The following is a 19,417-nucleotide window of genomic DNA, read 5'->3' as shown; positions in this document are numbered from 1 at the left end:
AGCATGGGATGTCGCTCTCTGAGTGGTTGTTAAGTGAAAAATGATCAAGTAACTAAAACTCAGAGAGAAAAGACTTGCTCAAGGTCACCCAGAAAGGAACTCAATTGGCTGAACTGGCACTCAAAGCTAGGACTTCTTACTCTCAAGTCCTTACTTTTACTACTGTGTTATTTATATACCTGTAGTCACTAAAACTGACTTTAATAAAAAACTGGGCATCTATGGTGAGCCAGGCACTGTGTTAGGTGCTGGGGTTATAGAAATGCATGAATTACAGTCCCCAGTTGATTGCTGGAGCTCACAAAAGCCAGTTTGAAATGCCTGCGTGTAGTTGTCTCTGACACATGGGTTTGGCATATGTCAGGCAGCTGGGATACAAAACAAGCAATTAGGCGGGGTGAACTGTGCCAGGAGGGAGTGCTCATGCCAGGCCAAGGGGGGTGTCAAACATTCTGGCATTAGTCCAGCTACACACTCAGGGCCTGACTGAGGTGCCCTTGCTGATGCCAAGGAGGGGAAGATCTGCCTGACTGCTTCCTGAGCACAGCGGCAAGGTTTGGGATCAAGAGGAAACTGCTGGAGAGAAAAAAACCACCCCAAAATGGAATCAAGCAAATAAAAAGCCAACCTCAACTGTTACTCAGGGAAAAGTGGTAGGGGTGCGGGAGAGAGCACCGGGCAGGGAGTCATAGTTCTAGTTCCGACTGTGGTAATTAAAACTGTATGGCCTTGGAGAGTCATCTGACCTTTCTGGATGTCCCTTCTCTCATCTGTCAAATGCAGGCTGAAGTTTTTCCCAACCTGGTATAAAATAGAATCTGATGTGTGTTTATAAATTTTTAATTGTTTTACTTTGGTGCTGCCCAATCCAGCTCAAGTGGATTGGGCACTTTACTAAACGTGGTTTCAGAATCTTAACAGAGCTCACACAATGCTTATACTTATCTCGGAATTGTTCCCTCTGTCTGGAACCTTCCATTTATCTCTATCCTGTTCACCTGAAAACTGCCTGCTCCCCCCAGGACCAGCTACAGCATTCACCAAGCAGTACCGCCGCCTCTGCCCCTCTGGGCCACCTCTGCATGAAGTCTGCGTGCTGCCACACTGTCAGGACAATCTTTTCTCCCCAGCAGACCATGAGCTCCTTGACGACAGGAACCAACCCCATCTCCTTCACTGCTATGTCCCCAGCACTGAGCGTGGCTGATGGTCACTTCTGACTGGGCAAAAGAAAACCTCCTCCAAAGCAGGTGTTTGTGCTGGAATTTGAAAGCAGGGCACAGAGGAAGCTCTTGATAATTATTCATTAATATTAAATGCATAGAGAGTTTATGTGCTTCTGTCACTTCAGGGGAGGGCAATGTCAGAGAATTCTGAGCTGCCTGACCTTGACTGGGATATGGTTAGAGGACCCAGGGCTGGAAGGGCTGGGCCAGCCCACATTCTCTCTCAAGGCTGGGGTCCCTTCCCCTGGGGGACTTCCTTGGCCTCAGCTTGCAGCTCTAGCCCTTTGATTCTATATCCTCCTCATCTGTACCACCTGGTGTTTGAAAAACTTTAAAAAAGAATGTTAGAAATTAAGTTAGATTTATTATTCAATGTATATTATGCTAGCAGATAAAGGAAGGCAAAGGGGGGAACATTGCAGCTTTCATTTTTTTTTTGTTATTAAATGAAAGCAGCTAATCTGGTATTCAGGAGATTGGAATAATCATTTGGGATCTAGGTGGCCAATAGTAACTCTAGCCTTTCTCTGCTTTAAAGCATTTGCTACTCTGTGCTATTATTGGTTATGTTAATCACTCCTTTGCATTATATACTTCAACCAGATTATATGCCTGATTTGTGCAAACCCTTAAACTGTGTTTTCTGCTAACTTCTGCTGACTGTATGGGGACTTTTCCAGCATCTCGTACAATTTATCCAAAGTCTTGTAAGAACATTACCTGGGCCCAAATGAGAAGCCCCGTGTGCACAGCCTGCCATGTTACCAACTTTGAAGGGGTTTCCAGCCCAAGCCTGACACTGTCCACTCTCCAGCTTCCAAGACCATCTTTGCAGCCTGGCCACACAGGCTGACCTGCAGCTCTCCCTTCCTAGTTTCCCATCTGATGCTCTGCCTCAGTTTCCTTAACCAGCCTTTCCAGCCTGACGTCTTGAACCCATATACACATTCTTGGGAAACCCCTAATCATGAAGTGTTAGAGTCAGAAGAGACCTTACTAATCATCTCTTTCAAACTTCTCACGGGACAGGCGAGGAGATAAAGTCCAGACAGGGAAGGGACTTGCCTATTCTTGGAAAGAGTTGCAGGGGAGTCAGGATTCAAATGCAGGAGTCATCAGGGCATTTATGATCCATGAAAACTTGGGAAAGTCACTTCACCTCTCAAGTTACCTACTGTCTGACATAGATATGTACCTGTGAATCCCAATTTATCTCACCTGCCCCCAGAATCAGAGTTAGCATCATTAGAGCAGGGCTCTTGAAACTTTTTGATTGCATATCCTTTCTGTAAACATTTTCGAGCAGCCTTCTTCAGTGTATTTATATTCATTGATAAATTGTACATATGCTACCATCATTAGTGAATACCAGAAAGCATAATATACATTTGGTATTTAATGAATACAAATTCCTATATGAAATAGCCTTCTTGATAATTTTGAGTCTTTTAGTTCTGTGGTCTCCAAACCCTGGGCCTTGGACCAGTACCGGTGCATGGCCTGCTAGGAACAGGGCCAGGAACAGGAACAGGGAGGTTAGCAGCGGGTGAGCAAAGCTTCATCTGTATTTACAGCCGCTCCCCATCGCTCGCATCACTACCTGAGCTCCGCCTCCTGTCAGATCAGCTGTGGTACTGGATTCTGCATTATGGTGAGCTGTATAATTATTTCATTATCTATTACAATGTAATAATAATAGAAATAAAGTGCACAATAAATGTAATGTGCTTGAATCATCCTGAAACCATGCTCCCCTCCCCACTAGTGCCTGTCTGTGCAAAAATTGTCCTCCATGAAACCAGTCCCTGGTGCCAAAAAAGTTGAGGACTACTGTTTTAGTTAACTCTGCTAGATTCTTTTTTTTCCTGTTATAGGGTCTTGCTCTGTTGCACGGGCTAGAGAGCAATGTCATCATCATGGCTCACTGCAGTCTACAACTCCTGAGCTCAAGTGATCCTCCTGCCTCAGCCTCCCAAGTAGCTGGGACTACAGGCATGCACTGCCACACCCAGCTAATGTTTCTATTTTTTGTAGAGATGGGGTATTGCTCTTGCTTGTCTCTAACTTTCAGCTTCAAGCAATCCTCCCACCTTGGCCTCCCAAAGTGCTAGGATTACAGGTATGAGCCACCATGCTCAGCCTAGACTTTTGATAATTTTGAATCTCTTTGTTAACTCATTGTTAGATCTGATGAGAATAATCATTCCTGTTTTTAACCTCATAGAGAGGTTGAGGAAGACTGTACTGCAAGTAGGAGAACTATCAGCTTTGCTATTTTTTTTTTTTATTGCTTATGTGGCACTGTTAGTATTGTCTTCCATTTGTAGTTTGCAGGAAACTTTTTAAGCCACTTTACTATTTTATGAGTAAGTCTGGTTAAGACTGGAAAGACTATATTTTACACAGACACACAGAAAGACAGACAGACACACACACAGTTATGGTGTAAAACACTACAATAAACCAGTGTGGATGCCCGTCCCTCTTTCTAAGGAGTGGATCCTGATCTTGCTCAGAACGCCTCACGTGCTGGTCCAGGCACGTAATCAAGCCACATAGGGACCAAAGGAACAAATCAGTGAAAATCCAACATTCCACAGGAATAAAACAGTCTTGCTTTCTTATTTTTTAAGATAAAAGTAAATACCATACAGATAGAAGCCCCTCATACTTTTTTCTAGTACTCAAGGCCCACTGTGCGGGCCCACGTTGGGACCACTACAGTAGAGTTACAATGGTGTGTATGTGGTGATTTCTTTGTATGAAAAATAAACTCTAATATACTATATATTGTTATACTCAAAAGCCAATTTCTTTTGTGATTCATTCTTTACAACTTATTTCTAAGTTCTTCCTATGTTTCCCATGCATGTCTTCCGACAGCCTTGGGCCCAAACCAATAAAACCTGATCTAATCACTTAATGTTCCCAACTTATTAGAGGGTGGGGAGTTGGGCCAGACCTTCCCACAGGCACCTTGCAATCTAAGATACCCCACTTTCCAACCTTCATTTTTTATTTATTATTTTTAACCAAGTCATCAGTAACTCTATGCCATTCGGGCCATTCTGTAGTACCCACTGTCTCCAGATAGAGGCCAGATGCTTTAGTTTGGCATAGAAGGCCCTTCAGGATCTGCCCCTGCCTGTCTCTTCAGCTCACGCCCTGGGTTTCCGTTCTCACACCCTGTGCTCCAGTCCTGTTGGATTTCTTCTCACATCCTTGCCCTGACACGCATCTCCACACCTCTCTGCCTTTGTCTATGCAGTTCCAGCTGCCTCGAATGTTTTTCCTCCCCATTCCTACTAATGTCTCCCTCAAGGCTTGCCTCCTCAGTGAAGCTCTTCTTGATTTCCCCACTACAAAGAAGTTATTCCCTCTTTTGGCAAACTCAACACAAGGTACTTATCCACTACATTGTATGGATTAGTTCATGTGCCTTATCTTTTGTTCTAGACTGTGAGTTCTTTGATGGTAGCTACTATGTCCTTTTCATCTCTGTAACTTCAGCGCTTAACATAGGAGTTGGTCATGAGTGTGCATTCAATAATTGTTGAGTAAAGAAATAAATGAATATGACATAAACTAATGAAAGAAGACGATGGGAGAAAAAATATGAATATAGTTATTTCAGATAACCCAAAGTAAAAGAAAAAAAATATAGATTAAGAGAAGAAAAGCTTAGACAAAGACTAGGTAAATGAGGATGGGGTTCAGTTATAGAACTTTAATTGAGCACTTACTATGCGGTAGACATAGTGCTGGGTGGTAGGGAAGGTATTTATTCATCTATTTTCTTACTTATTTACTTAGGGAAATTATAGGAGGACAGTGCCCCAAATCTGTTTTATTTCTACTGTATTCTTAGCAGGTACTCAATAAATATTTGTTGAATAACAAAAAGTTAGATATGGTTCCTACCTCTGAAGAACTCACAATCTAGAACATTCTTTGGCTTTTATAAAATCCTTGGATCTGGAATTAAAGCCAATAAAAATGAAAGCTGTCTGCAGAGTCATTCCGGTATGACTGTAACCAAGACATTCCCACGGTTGGGATAAAGTATCAGACTCTGCCCAAGTGTCCCAACTTCTGTTTTTTCATTTGGAATCGGGCTCAGTTTAGACTTCACCAGAAGCTTCCATACTACTTGTTGGGTACATGAAAAACATCACCAGAGGGGAGTATTTCTACTCATTACAAAAAAGGCTTTACTCCTCAGATCCTTTTGTGTATGTTTCAGGAGAGCAGAAGGAAATCCACGGACTCCTTCAGACTGACGGGAGGAGTTTGACTTGTAAGCTAGCGGGGTCTTCTGAGTGACTGAGTCCAAGCTCCTCATTTACAGGGAGGCAAGTCATCTCTGGAGGTGGGGCGGAGTTTCCCTTCCATCACTCACTGAGCCTGGGCACCACCAGCTCTGCCATGGTGCCCTGACACCACCACCATCCAACGACAACATGGCCCAGCAACTACTGGTGTCTTCAGGGACCTTAGGCCGTGGTTCCTGCGGAGCCCAGAAGCCACTGTTCTGTGGCCTCCTAGCTGCATGTAGCTGTTGAGCTTCTTCAGACATCGAGGGAGTGTGAGCTCTCAGGCTGTAGCTTCAGTCTCCCAAGTCTGTGGCAGCCTGGCTGCTGAATGCTGAGGCTTCGGGCTGAGTCCTCTCCCACAGAAATCTTCTGGAATATTTTCTGCTGGCTGACAAAGTTGCAAACAAGACTGGAGTCCTTGACTGTCCACCACACTATGTTTCCAGGGCCGTGAGTCCACTGGTGCAGTGAAGGAGAAACGGGATGGAGAGAGGCTGGCAGCAGAGAGCAAGGCCCCTGCCCCTGGGTAACCAGGTTGGCCACGTCTGGGGACATGGCTCAGAAACACCATCATTGTGTCTGGGGACGTGGGATGTGTGGTGCATGTCTACAGCTGTTGCCATGTGGCCAGAGGTCTGTTTCTAACAAGACTCGGGACATGGTTTGTACTGTTAGAAAAACACAAGGCAGCTGCTAAAATGTGACCCTAGCCATAGTCTCGGTGGACAAGTTCATTCCATGACTACATGTCCTGTCTTCCTGTCAGGGCACAGGGCAGGTCCTGCTTTACCAGTAAAGAGGAGATTGGTACGGACCATGATTAGACGCACTTCCTGGGGTAGGGGTTTTGCCGGGCAGAGACCAGCTAGGGCAGTCTCTACAAAGTCCAGCACAGCAAGCTGGATCTGAGGTGGACAGCGCTAAACAGGTGGCCTTTAAGGGAAACAATAATTTAAAGGACAAGGGAGGAGGCTCTGACAAGGAGAAGGCGTGGTGAAGGGGCTCCCAGAGGCATGTGGATATGGACATACCATGTGCCACCAGGTAATAAGGCCCAGGTCCCTGGAAAGAGTAGGGATGGAACTCCAGACCCAGATGTGGCAAGGGTAGGAATGTGACAAAAGAGGACAAGGCTTGAGTCCTTTGGTGCAGGGGCACCAGGCTGCTTATATCAGGAACTCAGGCATAGAGAATGAGGCCAGGACTCAGGGACAAGGCAGAAACCCACATGGCAAGTAATGGGTCAGACAAACAGTAGGAAGGACATGAGGCTGAGCAGCTGGGGTTGCTCCTAGCCCTTCTCTTAAGACTGCGGTTGGTCCTAGAGGCCTGCAGGCTGAGAGCCACGGAGTGGACTCACACGGCCCCCACTGTGGTAGGAGAAGGAGGCAGAGGTGGGGCGGGGGGCAGGCAGGGCTGGGTCTCTCTTCGGCTAAAATACTGCACAGAGGTTGCATCTCCCCACATCAGGCCCCTCATTGTGGGGTTCACTTGGAGCCACCTCTTGAATCCTCTGGGATCTGAGTGGAGGGCCGGTGAGACTCACTGCAGATTGTTAAGTCCTGATCTTATATTCTTCATTGGGGGAAACATTAGTAACGTGAAGCAAGTCTCTCCAAATATTTTAACTTCTTATTGCTTAAAATTTATCAGTGCTGGATGAAAATACAGAAAGTCTCTAACTTACAAATACCAGAATTATAGTTTGAGATACTAGAGCCCTCACTCAGGATTCCAGGTGCTCTGGGACTCAGCCTCAACTACTAACTTGCTGAGCCAAGGGCTCTCTCTGGCCTGGAAGTTTCGTCTTTCACTACAAAGGGCCGATGATCTCAAAGGCCCAGTCACCTTATGGTGCCAGGACATTTGCATCAGTTACATAACTACACTGATGTTTCAGGTTAAGATTTTCATTTTTCTCCCAGTTCTCATAGTGACACTAGAACCTACATGTATACTAATGTCACTGCTAATGCCAATATTAACACTGTAGCAATTAGAGATAATGGCCACTAACACTTATGAAACGCGTACTGCCCTGACATCTAAGTGTTTTACTTTTTCTTTAATCCTCACAACATCCCCATGAGGTATGGATGATTACCCTCCTATGACAGAGGAGGGAAGTAAGAGGCACAGAGAGACTGAGAGACTTGTCTAAGGTCACACAGCTAGCAAACAGTGGGACTGGGATTCAAAGCTCTGAGCTCAGCACTAAGCCTTCCTGTGCATCGGTTTTTTACTATGTTGTACTGCATTAGAGAGAAAGTCAGGGCAAGGTGGGCTTGTAGGGTTGTAGCAGCACCACACTCTATAGATTTCTGAACTGAAGACGCTGAGCTAGGAACATAAAGGACATGGCAGAGAAGAACAGAGGCTCAGCATGTGGGCTCTAGGGCCAGTAGGACTTGGCTTCCAGTGCTGGCCTGTGTCCTTAGCTAGTTTACTCAACTTGTCTGTGCCTCAGTTTTCATACCTGTAAAACAAGGATGACAAAGTACCAATGTCATATGGTCTGGGGGAGGTTTAAAGGCTCTCTGCCACCTGACACATAGAACATCCTCGGTAAATGTTAGGTGTCAGTACTAAATGTGTACGAGGTACTGGTCGTTGGATTTCTGGGTCTTTTATCTCATTTAATCTTCGGAACAACCTGGCAGTGTTGGAATGAGTAACTCCGTATTGCAGAGGAGGGAACAGAGCCTCGCTTGCCCAGGGACTTGAATCCAAGCCCTCTCCTAAACCCTGAGTTGTTCCCGCTTCGTCACAGCATCCTCTGCCAGTGCTTCCCATGACGGACAGCTAGGAACAGCCTTAAGCTACAAAGCAAACAGAGACCGTCATTCATTTCTGAAATCAATAAAGGGATGATCAAGTGGCAGAGCAGTTGCTGTTAGCTGCTCATCAGGATGGCGAGAGATGCTGCTGCCTGCATCCTGAGTTGAATTCACCTAGTTGCTTCATCATCCTCAACACTCGTTGCGACGTGGGGAGGGATTTTTAAAAAACCAACATGAATAATAAATAAGGGCTGACATTTTGGAGGAAGCAGGATCTTTACCTTCTTCCATCAGGTAATTCATCATTGTCCTTCCTTCTTTTTTTTTTTTTTTAACTGATGGGGTATCCTGTCAGCTCAGCTTGTTCTGAAAACACAGGAGTATAATTCAATAATAAATTCTCTCAGAGGCCAGCTGTCAGGAAGTTGGTGTTTATTTGAAGTCCATTAGATGCTCTCTATGCTTGGCCTCTCTGAGGGCTCTCTGAGGGCTGTGTAGGGCCTGGGGCAGAGGGGCGAGGGGAGCAAATGCTCTTCTGTAACTTCCGGGCCACCAACACTTATATATGGCTCCGCATCTGCAGTGGGCCAATAAAACGTGATATTGCATACGTGATGGTTTCTCCCTCCTTTCCATTATTTTTTCCTCTTGAAAACTCTTGCTTTCCAGATTCCTGGCAGCTTTGTGCCTTTATAAACGGTGTGGAAGGAATTCTGAAGACGTGCGTGGCACCAAGGTTATTTCACTTCTGTTGATAGCCAGTTTGAAGTACTGACTGAGACGAAATGCTCTAACCTGGTTTGTGAACAGTTGAGGGTCGAATCTTTCTCAGCTCCGGCCCCTAAACCACCTTTCTGGCCTTATATTCCCCTGTGTGTTCTTCCTTCTCCTACCTGCCCCCTTTGCCTACTGTGATCACATGCCTCAGATTTCCTAAGCCCATCTTGATTTCAAATGTCAGAGCACGTCTCCTGACTTTTGATGTGGAAAATAATATCACCCTAATTACCTTCCAACCACATTAAAATTCTCTCCATTCTCTGATTGTCCTGGGAAGTCATGCTGTTGCTCACACTGGTTCCTCATCTAAAATGCACTTGTAAATCTTGTTGGACTGAAACCCACAGTAAGCAACACAGCTTATCCAGTAGTATACACACACACACATGCACACTTACAACACATACATGCACACACTACTGAAATAGGTTACATGAAATACTTATTACTTTTACAGTGTTGCACTGTATTTTCCATTCCATTCTATCCCATTCCACTTAAATTTACTTTTTTTTTTTAAAAAAATTTTGACCCACTAAATTGATTTCATGAGGCACTAATGGGTTGTTGTGACCTACAGTTTGATAAATGATGTTCTAATGGCCAACCCTCCTGACTGAAACGTTTGTCTCAGGCCAAAGGCCATCTCCTGCAGGAAGTCTCCATTCATTCATTTGTTTGTTTGTTCATTCGACAACAGACATCTACTATTGCCTACCCCGAGCCTGCTCTTTGCTGCACACTGGAGAAGCAAAGCCGGGTCAGAGGCAGCTCTCTCGGTGTGGGCTCAGGGAGCTGGGCTGGCAGTGGAGTGATGGTCTTGTCTTTGAACTCTCAGAGCACTTTGTCTCTATTTCTCTTTATGCTCCCAGCAGGGACTGATTCACTGATTCATTCTTTCATTCATTGGGGTTCACTCTGGGTTCAGTGACAAACAAGGCATGGGACCTACAAGAAGCCCCCAAAATAACACGGTGAGATGTGTATCTTCTGCTATGCCTGGTGCACAGTAGATGCTGGTCAGTATTTACCAAATCCAGCGTGCTTCGGGGCAGCTGTCCCCTCTCTGAGCCTGCCCAGTCTCTCCTCCTTATAGGATCTGACCCTCTCTGTGGGATATGACTCTGCCTCCTTTGGGATGAATGTTCTGGTCACCAGCCTTCCTTTTCCTAAAGTCCCCCTGACTCCTTGAGTCTATTGTCTTTGGGCCCAGTGTCTTCTGTCAGCTGAGTCCCGTAGCTCCCTGTCCACACCCATCTGCTTGCCTGAATGAGCAGACAACCTGTTAGCATAGGAAGGGCCCAGCAAGACCTGACATCATCATGTATTTCTCAGACCAACACAGTGTCCTCAAACACATTCTGAACCTATATTCAAATACCTTGAAGGTGGTTCTTCTGTCAGGACTTCTTCCTGTAATCTGCTAATCTGTCCAGGATTGGCAACTTGCAACTATTCACTGAGGTCGTATCTGTCTCACATCTAGCCTTTCTTTTTTTTTTTTGAGACAGAGTCTCACTTTGTTGCCCGGGCTAGAGTGAGTGCCGTGGCGTCAGCCTAGCTCACAGCAACCTCAAACTCCTGGGTTTAAGTGATCCTCCTGCCTCAGCCTCCCGAGTAGCTGGGACTACAGGCATGCGCCACCATGCCCGGCTAATTTTTTTTTTTCTATATATATATTTTTAGTTGTCCAGATAATTTATTTCTATTTTTAGTAGAGACGGGGTCTCACTCAGGCTGGTCTCGAACTCCTGACCTCGAGCGATCCACCCACCTTGGCCTCCCAGAGGGCTAGGATTACAGGCGTGAGTCACCGCGCCTGGCCTTCTTTTTTTTTTTTTTTTAATTTTTTTTTTGTTGTTGTTGTTGTTGTTTTGTAGACACTGGGTCTTGCTCTGTTACCCAGGCTGGAGTGCAGTGGTGCAATCATAGCTCACTGCAGCTTTGAACTCCTAGGCTCAAGCAATCCTCTTGCCTCAGCCTCCTGAGTAGCTGGGACTATAGGCATGTGCCACCACGTCAGGCTTATTTATTTTTTAGAGACAGGGTGTTGCCCAGGCTGGTCTCCAACTCCTGGGCTCAATCAATCCTCCCACTCAGCCTCCTGAGTTGCTGGGATTATAGGTGTGAGGCACCAGGCCCAGCTTAGCCCTTTCAATCTGATTAGTCCTTCCCCAGAGAACAGATACAACCAACAGTGGGAAACAGCTCTGGCTCGAGTGTTCTCCCAGGAGATGTCTCCTGTTGCCCTCTCTTTCCCAGCTGTCTTATCCCGAGCTCCTCAGTCTGCATCCCGGCCTCTTTGTATGGACAAGCCAGCTGGAGAGCCTTCCACACACGGACCTCAGTGGCTCCTTCTCTCCCACTCGAGTCTCAATGGTGGCACCCTTCATCGTATTCTGCACGTGACTCCAGGTGAGGGACAGGTGTTCTACTAGGCAGATGGGGCCCAGGCATCCAGGCCGGGAGAGAAAGGTGATATTCAAGCCACGCGACCTGGTGAGAGTGGTCCCATGCCTGCTCTCTCCCCTCCTGCTCTACGTCACACCTCTCCCACGGTCTGTGGAGTTGAGGACAGCAGTGGCAGGGTGTCAGACAGAGCTGCTGTATTCATTAAGCCTGTATTAAACACCTGCTCTGGACCAGGCATTGTGCTGGGCTCTGGGGACACAGATGAACCAGACAGGGCCCCTGAGGGAGGTCTTCCTCACCCCCAAGCATGGGGTCAGGCCTCTGAGGAAATGAGTGCTGGGGAGAGCCCTGGGAACCAGGGACTGGCTTGCCTGCTTCTGCCACTGAAAGGTGGTCCATTCAGTTCCAAGGCCTGGCCTTGAAATCCCCTCCCTCCCGTGGTCTCAGCACCTGAGGTCCCAGCATGCCTCATATCTGAGGCTCCCTGTGCCTGACACACAGCTGGGACCCGGCGGAGTGAAGGAGCTACTCTTTTGAGACCTACCTTTCTCTGCTGCTCTCAGAAATGCTGTCGGGTCTCTGGGTGACAGCCTGCGTCTTGGAGGCTGTTAAATGAAATCCCAAACTGTCAAAACTATGGCATAGCATATGGGGTGCAGGAGGATATGGGGTTTTGTCAGGCAGGTACAGACTTTATAGTTACACACAGGTACCGAGTCAGGTCTGCCTCCCCATCAGAAATTCTATGCTCTGGAGAAATGTCCCTGGGTCCCTCTCTAACAAGGACCCCAGCTGACAGCTGGCTGGCAAGAATGCTGCCTCTTCCCTTCCTCAAATAATGATTCAACCATCTAAACCTGGCTCCTCTGTGGGGGGTTGCTGGACATGGAGGGCAGGTTCCTCTCAAGTTTCACATTCAATTAAGGGAGTGGATCTGGGAGCTCTTTTTAACGTCATCACCACTACCACCACGTAATTAGCAAGCATGTTTTTGTGGGGCAGGTACTAGTTTGTGCCTTTATGTACTTTTTTTCCCATTTAGTTCTCATGGCAACCCTGAGACACAGACATTATCACTCTAGTCCTACAGATGAGGAAATTGGAGCTCACATAAGGAATTTAGGAATGTTCCCGAGGTCACATACCTAGAAAGTGGATGCAACAGCCTTTCAATCCAAGTCTGTCTGGTTCCAAGGCTTGTGCTGTTTTCACTATGACATGCTGCCACTATAAAAGCCACCATTTACTGATCACCTAATATGTACCAAGCCTTGGGCTAGGCGCTTTATTTTAGTTAATCCTTTCAACGGTTTTCATGAAATAGTTACCATTATTGCCAATTTATAACCGGAGACACCTGCACAAAGGTTAAATCATTTCCCTGAGGTCACACACAGCTAGTGAGAGGTAAAGCCAGGACTGAAACTCAGGACACTTCCTATGACACCACACTCCCTCCTATGGGAGAAAGGAAGGCAGCAACTCAAACTTCATAGCTGATGTCCCTTTATCCCAACTGTGCACATAAACACTGTACTACCAGCCCAGAGCAAGCTAATGGAATACCAAGTACGTAGTCTAGTGAGAAAAGCATCTGCTGCCTCATGTTTCTGGGTTTCTGGTCACTTGGGCTTATTTTACATAAAAATATGTTTGGGGATCCTTCCTCATAGACAGCTGTTTCTTCTGAATCTATATCAGGAGGGAGCAGGGACATAACGATTTGAACAAATGTTAGGTAAAAGGAATTTTTACAGTAACATTTTGGAAGCTCCCATCATCTATTCATTTGTAGAGCAAATACTACATTACTGGCCCTGTCCAAAGTATTATAGGTTTGGAGAAATGAACGGTCCTGCTTTCAAAGTATATGTAATTAACTGTAGGTGACAGATATATAAACAATGATCTGCAAGCTGACTTCTGCTTCCGCTACTAACTGTAGTGTGATTTTTAGCAGGTGGTTTAACTTCTCTGGACTCTGAATCCTCACTATAAAACTAAGTAAAATAGATACTGTGTCCATCCTCCTTCCTTCCCTCCCTCCTTCTGTTTCTTCATTCTTCAAGACAATTTATATACATATATGTCTTGAGCAACTACTAAGTGCTAAAATGAGGAACATGCAGTGCTTCCCTGGAGGACTCAGTTCAGGAGGTTGACAGACATTTGCATGACTCACTATATTAAGCCACTTGTCCAGAGCTACGTATCCAGGAGTGGCAGAGCCAGGATCAGAAGCCCAACTTAGCCCCTCTCTGAGGCCTGTATCTCCCCGACCACCTGGAGGGGGGCGGTCATTCCCCCAGCACAGGCTTGTCAAATGCCACACTTGACAGGCTCCTTGAGCAAGGCAGACCCACTGGAGCAACAATACTGAGAGCCCTGCACAGGTTCCACAGTGACTCATGCTGCTTAAGCAGCAGGCTCAGTAAGTGTCCAGGAGGACATACAGGGGCCACGTCCCCGCTGGCACTGATCAGTCTGGCATGATAAGGGCACCCGATAAGGAGAACAGCCACAGGGCAGCTATAGCCCTAATAGGATCCCATAATGGGCCCAGTAAAGAAAGGCTGAGCTAGTAACATTTGCCTTGGTAGGAATGTTATTTATGTCTCCAGTTGGTTAAAAGAACTCATGCCATGGGAAGGCCTGCAAGCATTCATATATAAAATCATACAATTGAAGAAACTAGCAGGCAGCTTCCTACCCAGAGACAAAAGCAGCGTTTCTGGCCAAGATAAATGAATAGGGTTTTATTCACTCTATTTCTGCTCCTAGCTCTGCCACTTGACTAGCCTTGTGAATTTGGGGAAATCTCATAATAACCTCTCAGCTTCTCAGTATTCTTGGGGTCAGTTGAAGGGTTTGGCCTATGAAGTACCTTTACCTGCAAAAAGAGGCATGTTTGAATGCTGCCACACACCTGTGACGCCCTTCTTGCTGGGCTTCTTCCATCTCACTTTCCCACCTTGTCACTGCTTCTTGCAAGGACGGGCTCTGGAGCCTGAAAGGCCTGCACGTGTGCACCCCGCTCTGTCACACATGCCCGTGAGGCCTCACCTCAGCCTCCTCAGTCACCCTCTGGAGATGAGAGTGGCCGCCTCCTACAGAGACTCCTCGTGCCTCTGTCAGCCCCTGCTCTTTCCCCATGTGTTCCCCTGGGGCAAGCTCTTGTGTGCTCACGGTTCCAACTACTGCTTGCCTGTTGGTGGCTCCCAAATCAAGAACTCTAGGCCCTAACCTCTGCATGAGCTCCAGAAATCCTTCTTAACTGCAAACAGACATTTCCTCTCGGGTGTCCTACTGAGGTGTATCCCTTCCTCCCCCTTACCGTGCTCAGAGGGGAGGTCACCACCTTGTTCCCAGCCCTGCTCTGCTCTCAGGTCCTCACCCTGGTGAAAGTACCACTGTTATCCCGGCACTCAGGTGGCAGACTCCTCTCTCCAGCATCCCTTAATCAATTACCAAGTCTTGCTGATTTCCTCCCAAATAGAACTTGAAAATGCCCTTCACCCTTCCCACTCCTCACCACTACTCTGCTCTCCCCTTAGCCAGGGGCTCTCTGGCACAGAAGTCATGAACATAGAAAGTCACGCAGTCTGTGGCTGCTGAATTAACTGTGCTGACTTTTAGAGAAAATTCTGCCCATATGAGGCATCACTACATTGGAAGACATTCCAAAAAAATTATTATAGAGCCCTCCTCTTGGGTAGCTTGTCCTGGTTCACTGCCCTAATCTGGGGTGCAGAAAACAAAGAGTTACCTTTTGGTGGCTCCTGTGCCCTTTCATGCCTCTGGGTCTTTGCACAAGCTCTTCCCTCTCCCTGGAGCACCTTCTCCCTGCCTTGCCCAGTTAACCATTTCTCATCTTTAAGACTAAGCCTTGGCCTTCCCCCTACCCAAGAGTACCTCCCTCTGTGTTCCAAAGTACCCTGGGGGCACATTTCTGCTCTATCACACTGTAACTGTCCCTTTTTTGTCACCCCAGTGGACTGTGAGTGACCAGTAGGTAGGAATTGTGCTCCACTCATCTCTGTGATCCTAGCACAGGACCTCGCACAGAAGTAGTTAAAAACTGTTCAATGGATGACACAATGAAAAAAGGAAGAATGTGTTGGCATGTGTCCTGGGACACCAGCAGATGAACCCCTAGCCCCATTCTAGCAAAGTCTTCTGGATGTCAGCTTTGAGGGTGAACAGCATCAAAGCCTTTCAGCTCGTCTTGGAACTGCAGGATCAGTTAAGAGCTGACTGCAAAGTAGGTATTGATCCAAGATTCCCTTTGGACCTTTGGTTTCTCACTCTCTCCATCTGTCACCAGTGGGAGCAACAAAACTTTGCTCATAAAAATTCCAAATGCCTTGGGTAGCAGTTTTATGCATATGGGTACGTGAGGCTGCTTCTCTGCCTCCCCTGATATTCCATCAGAAACCTTTGATGCTTACCCTCTTGTTCTCCTCCCACCCCTACCCACCCAAATGTGGCCCTGAAGAGCCCTGGCTGGAGCTGGGGCCCTTGGACTCACCCTCCATCAAAGGGGTTCTCCCCAGGGATGATGTGCGTGCTGTCCCTGCCCACGAGGAACTTGATTCGGTCATAGAAGGAGTGTAGGTTCTGCTGGGACACAGGGACCTGTGTCTCCTGGATGATGTCCAGAGGGTCAGGGGAGCCCAGGCACAGCGGGTTGACATGACAGAGGGGCTGGAGGCAGCAGTCAGGGTCCATGCAGTCCACCAAGCCATCTGCAGGGGTGACAGAGTATGTGGTTTATATACTGTGTCCAATCAGCCATGTTATCCAGAACGCCTTCATTCATTTTTTCTCTATTTTTCACTCCCTGAAAAACTTTATTAAATGCTGATATAAGCCAAGGCCTTTGCTGGGCACCAAAGAGATCCAGGTGGCTAAAATCTGGTCCCAGCTCACCAGTCTAGCAGGGGAGACAGAATTGAGTGTATAGTGCCTGTACTGTATGTTTTTCCTCCCAAACAGACAGAGGGAATTGCATGTAGGAAGGCCCGGAGGTGACACAACACATGAACATCTGAGTTGCTAATTCAATGCTGGTGCTCAGAGGCGAGTGGCAGAGCACAAAATGCTGCTGCTGAGTGTGGCAGGGGCTCACCACGCTGGGCCTTGCAGGCCAGGGGAGGGAGTGTGAACTTCACCCTCAGGACCATGGGAACCACTGATTTTAAGCAGGAGGTGACTTCATCTGGTGTGTACTGCTGAAACGAAGGGGGCCCAAAGTGGAATCTGGGGGCCAGACAGGAGGTGGGGTGTCGGTGAGGTTGCACAAGTGAAAAATAAAAGTTGATTAGACTAGAGTAATAACAGCAGAGACTGAGAGAAGCAGATGGTTTTGAGAGGCGGTTAGGAGGTGACACTGTAAGACCCGGTGACTGCCTGGCTTTGGGGTGGGGAGCGGCAGCGTGGCTGCTGCAGTGCAGTCGTGCGGCCTGAGGCCCCGTGCTCCCCTCTCTGGGGGCCTTCTCTGCCTTTGGTGATAGGGCCCACAGGGGTGTTGGTGCTTTCTCAGTTTGCTGGATGGTCTCAGATCTCTGAAGAAGTTCCCATTAGCAGGGAATTCTCTCTACCACATGACTGGCTTTCTTCAGGACTGAAGAAAATTGTATTAAAGCTCTACTTACCTTCCCAAAGTGCAAAGAAGGAAATTCCACCAGGTCATAGATTTTTGGCCTCATTATCCCAAAGTACTTTTATAGGCATCTAATAGAACAACTTAAAATGGATAACAAACCCAGAGATCAGCACCCTGATCACCTCCCACCACCCTGGAAGCACAGATCTGTTCTGGTCATCTCTGTTGTATCCTCAGCACTTAGTAGGGGTGTTTAAAACATTACTGTTAAATAAATAAATGAATGACAACTGAATGGATTAGTTAACAAATGAAGCAGGGGATGAGACCAAATGCCAGTCCATTGAAGCCAGAAAACTATAACTTCATTCCACTCAAGTAAGCAGTATGGCATGGTGGGAGGGTCGTGAAGCTTGGAGGCTGAGGTTCAAAACCCAGCACTGCCCCTAAGAGTGGCCCCAGACACACTCCTGTACGCAACCTCTCTTACTTAACTCTCCGGCTTGAGTTTCCCATATCTCTTACAGGGGGATAATATGAGTATGATATCTATGTAACAAATATTTGTTTATATATATATATATATATATATATATATATATATATATATATACATATATATATAAAGTATAGCATTATGTCCCCAAACCTAGCACAGTATCTGACACACGGTATCTGGCACATAGTACCTAATAATGGATAGTTTCCCTTCCCGATCCTGAACCTAGAAGGTGGTTCACCACAATGAAGGGCCATTTGCTCTTTGTTCACGTGCCAGCTTCACTCTGAGATGTGGGGGGAAGGCCTCCCCTCACCCCCTCATCGTTCTGCGTCCTAACTTGTGGTTCCTGTCCCAGCTCCCAGACACAACTGCCTAGCAAAGCACCTGTCTTCTCCTGCAGTCGGCAGGCTCCATCACACATTCTCGTGCTGCCCCTGTCAGACATTGCTTAAACACATAATTACAGCCCGAGCTGAGGGTTATTTGCATTCTGCTATTGATGTTAGCATGACAAATTCAGCTGCCGCATCCATAACTCTGCAAAAATGCTCCATTATTCAATCCCAGCGAGCAGGGACGTTGACCATTAAATCAGCTAGCACAATTGAAGGGCCGTGAAAAGTCATGGCTAATTTGAAATTTTATTAGCTCTTGCCTGTTCTTGTTTACCACTGAAGCAGTCCCTGGAAGCCAGTCTTTTACCTTTTTATAAACGCTCCGCTCTGTGGCACCTGGAAAGAACTGCTTCCCGCTGAGGAGGGATGTCTGCTCTCTGGCCCTGCGAGAAGGTTGGCCAGGAATGATACTTGTCATTACTAATATCTATATTAAACTGATGACGATGATACACTGCAGCATTTACTGAGTGCCTGGCATTGTGCTGAGTATCTTACAAGCAACATGGCATTGAGCCCTCCCAGCCCCATGACGTAGCCACTGTCATCACCCTCATTTGAGAGAGAAGGCGGCAGAGGCGCAAAGTGGTAAAGTAACTTAATGAAGGTCACATAGGCGGAAGTGAGGAAGCTGACTCAGAATCTAAACTTGCTTCTTTCTGAGGTATGAAATGTTCTTTAGGCTCTGGAGAGACTTTCAGGAACTCTTTCTTAAGTAGAGAACATGGATTTAGGAATCTTACTGAAACAATATGCCACACCATGGGCCCTTTAATTAGGATTCGTGTCTTTTATCAGTTCCGCAAAGTTTGGCTACCAGCTCTTTGAATATTCCTTTCTCCCTTTCTCTCTAGTCTTTTCTTCAGGAATACTGCTAAATGCTTAAGGGGTCTTCTCCCATCTTCCATGTCTCTCAACCTCCTTTCTTAATTTCCAGCTTTTTATCTGTGTTCCATTCTGGTCTATTTCTTCAGATCTATATTCTCCTTCACTTATTTTCCCTTCATTTGTGATTGGTCTGCTGTTTGATTTGTCTTTTAGGTCATTAATTTAAATTATTATACTTTAAATTTTCTTGATAGTCTATTTGGAACTCTTCAAAATGTGCCTGTTTCTTTCTTGATAGTATTTTTTCTCCACAGTTTCTTATATCATGTTATCTCTTTAGTCATTTAAAAACATCCACTTTATAGTCTCTTTCAGATTGTTAACTTCTGGGGCATGGCACTCCCCTTGTATCTTGCAGTTGCTGACTGCAGCTTACGGTTAATCATTTCTGGCGTGTTCTATGATTCTGACTGTTAGTTGTAGGGTGGCTTGCCTTTTCTATGGGATCTGGTGTGGCTGATGTGGTTGAATCACCCTCCTGAATGGTTTCTTGATTACTTCTGCCTGCCACCCCAG

The 19,417-nt window shown here is 46.5% G+C and overlaps 1 protein-coding gene across 1 annotated transcript in view; it reads right to left on the bottom strand.

Annotated features, from left to right (window-relative positions):
* Nucleotides 1-19,417, bottom strand: part of TENM4 (teneurin transmembrane protein 4) — a 499,427-nt gene that overhangs the window by 77,516 nt on the left and 402,494 nt on the right. Inside the window, 1 exon segment of the mRNA XM_045557253.1 lies at nt 16,040-16,256. Within this exon segment, the coding sequence (XP_045413209.1) occupies nt 16,040-16,256 (217 nt within the window).

This window comes from Lemur catta, chromosome 7 (genome assembly GCF_020740605.2).
Source record: "Lemur catta isolate mLemCat1 chromosome 7, mLemCat1.pri, whole genome shotgun sequence".
Taxonomy (NCBI): Eukaryota; Metazoa; Chordata; class Mammalia; order Primates; family Lemuridae; genus Lemur; species Lemur catta.
This window is presented reverse-complemented; position numbering and strand designations above follow the sequence as displayed.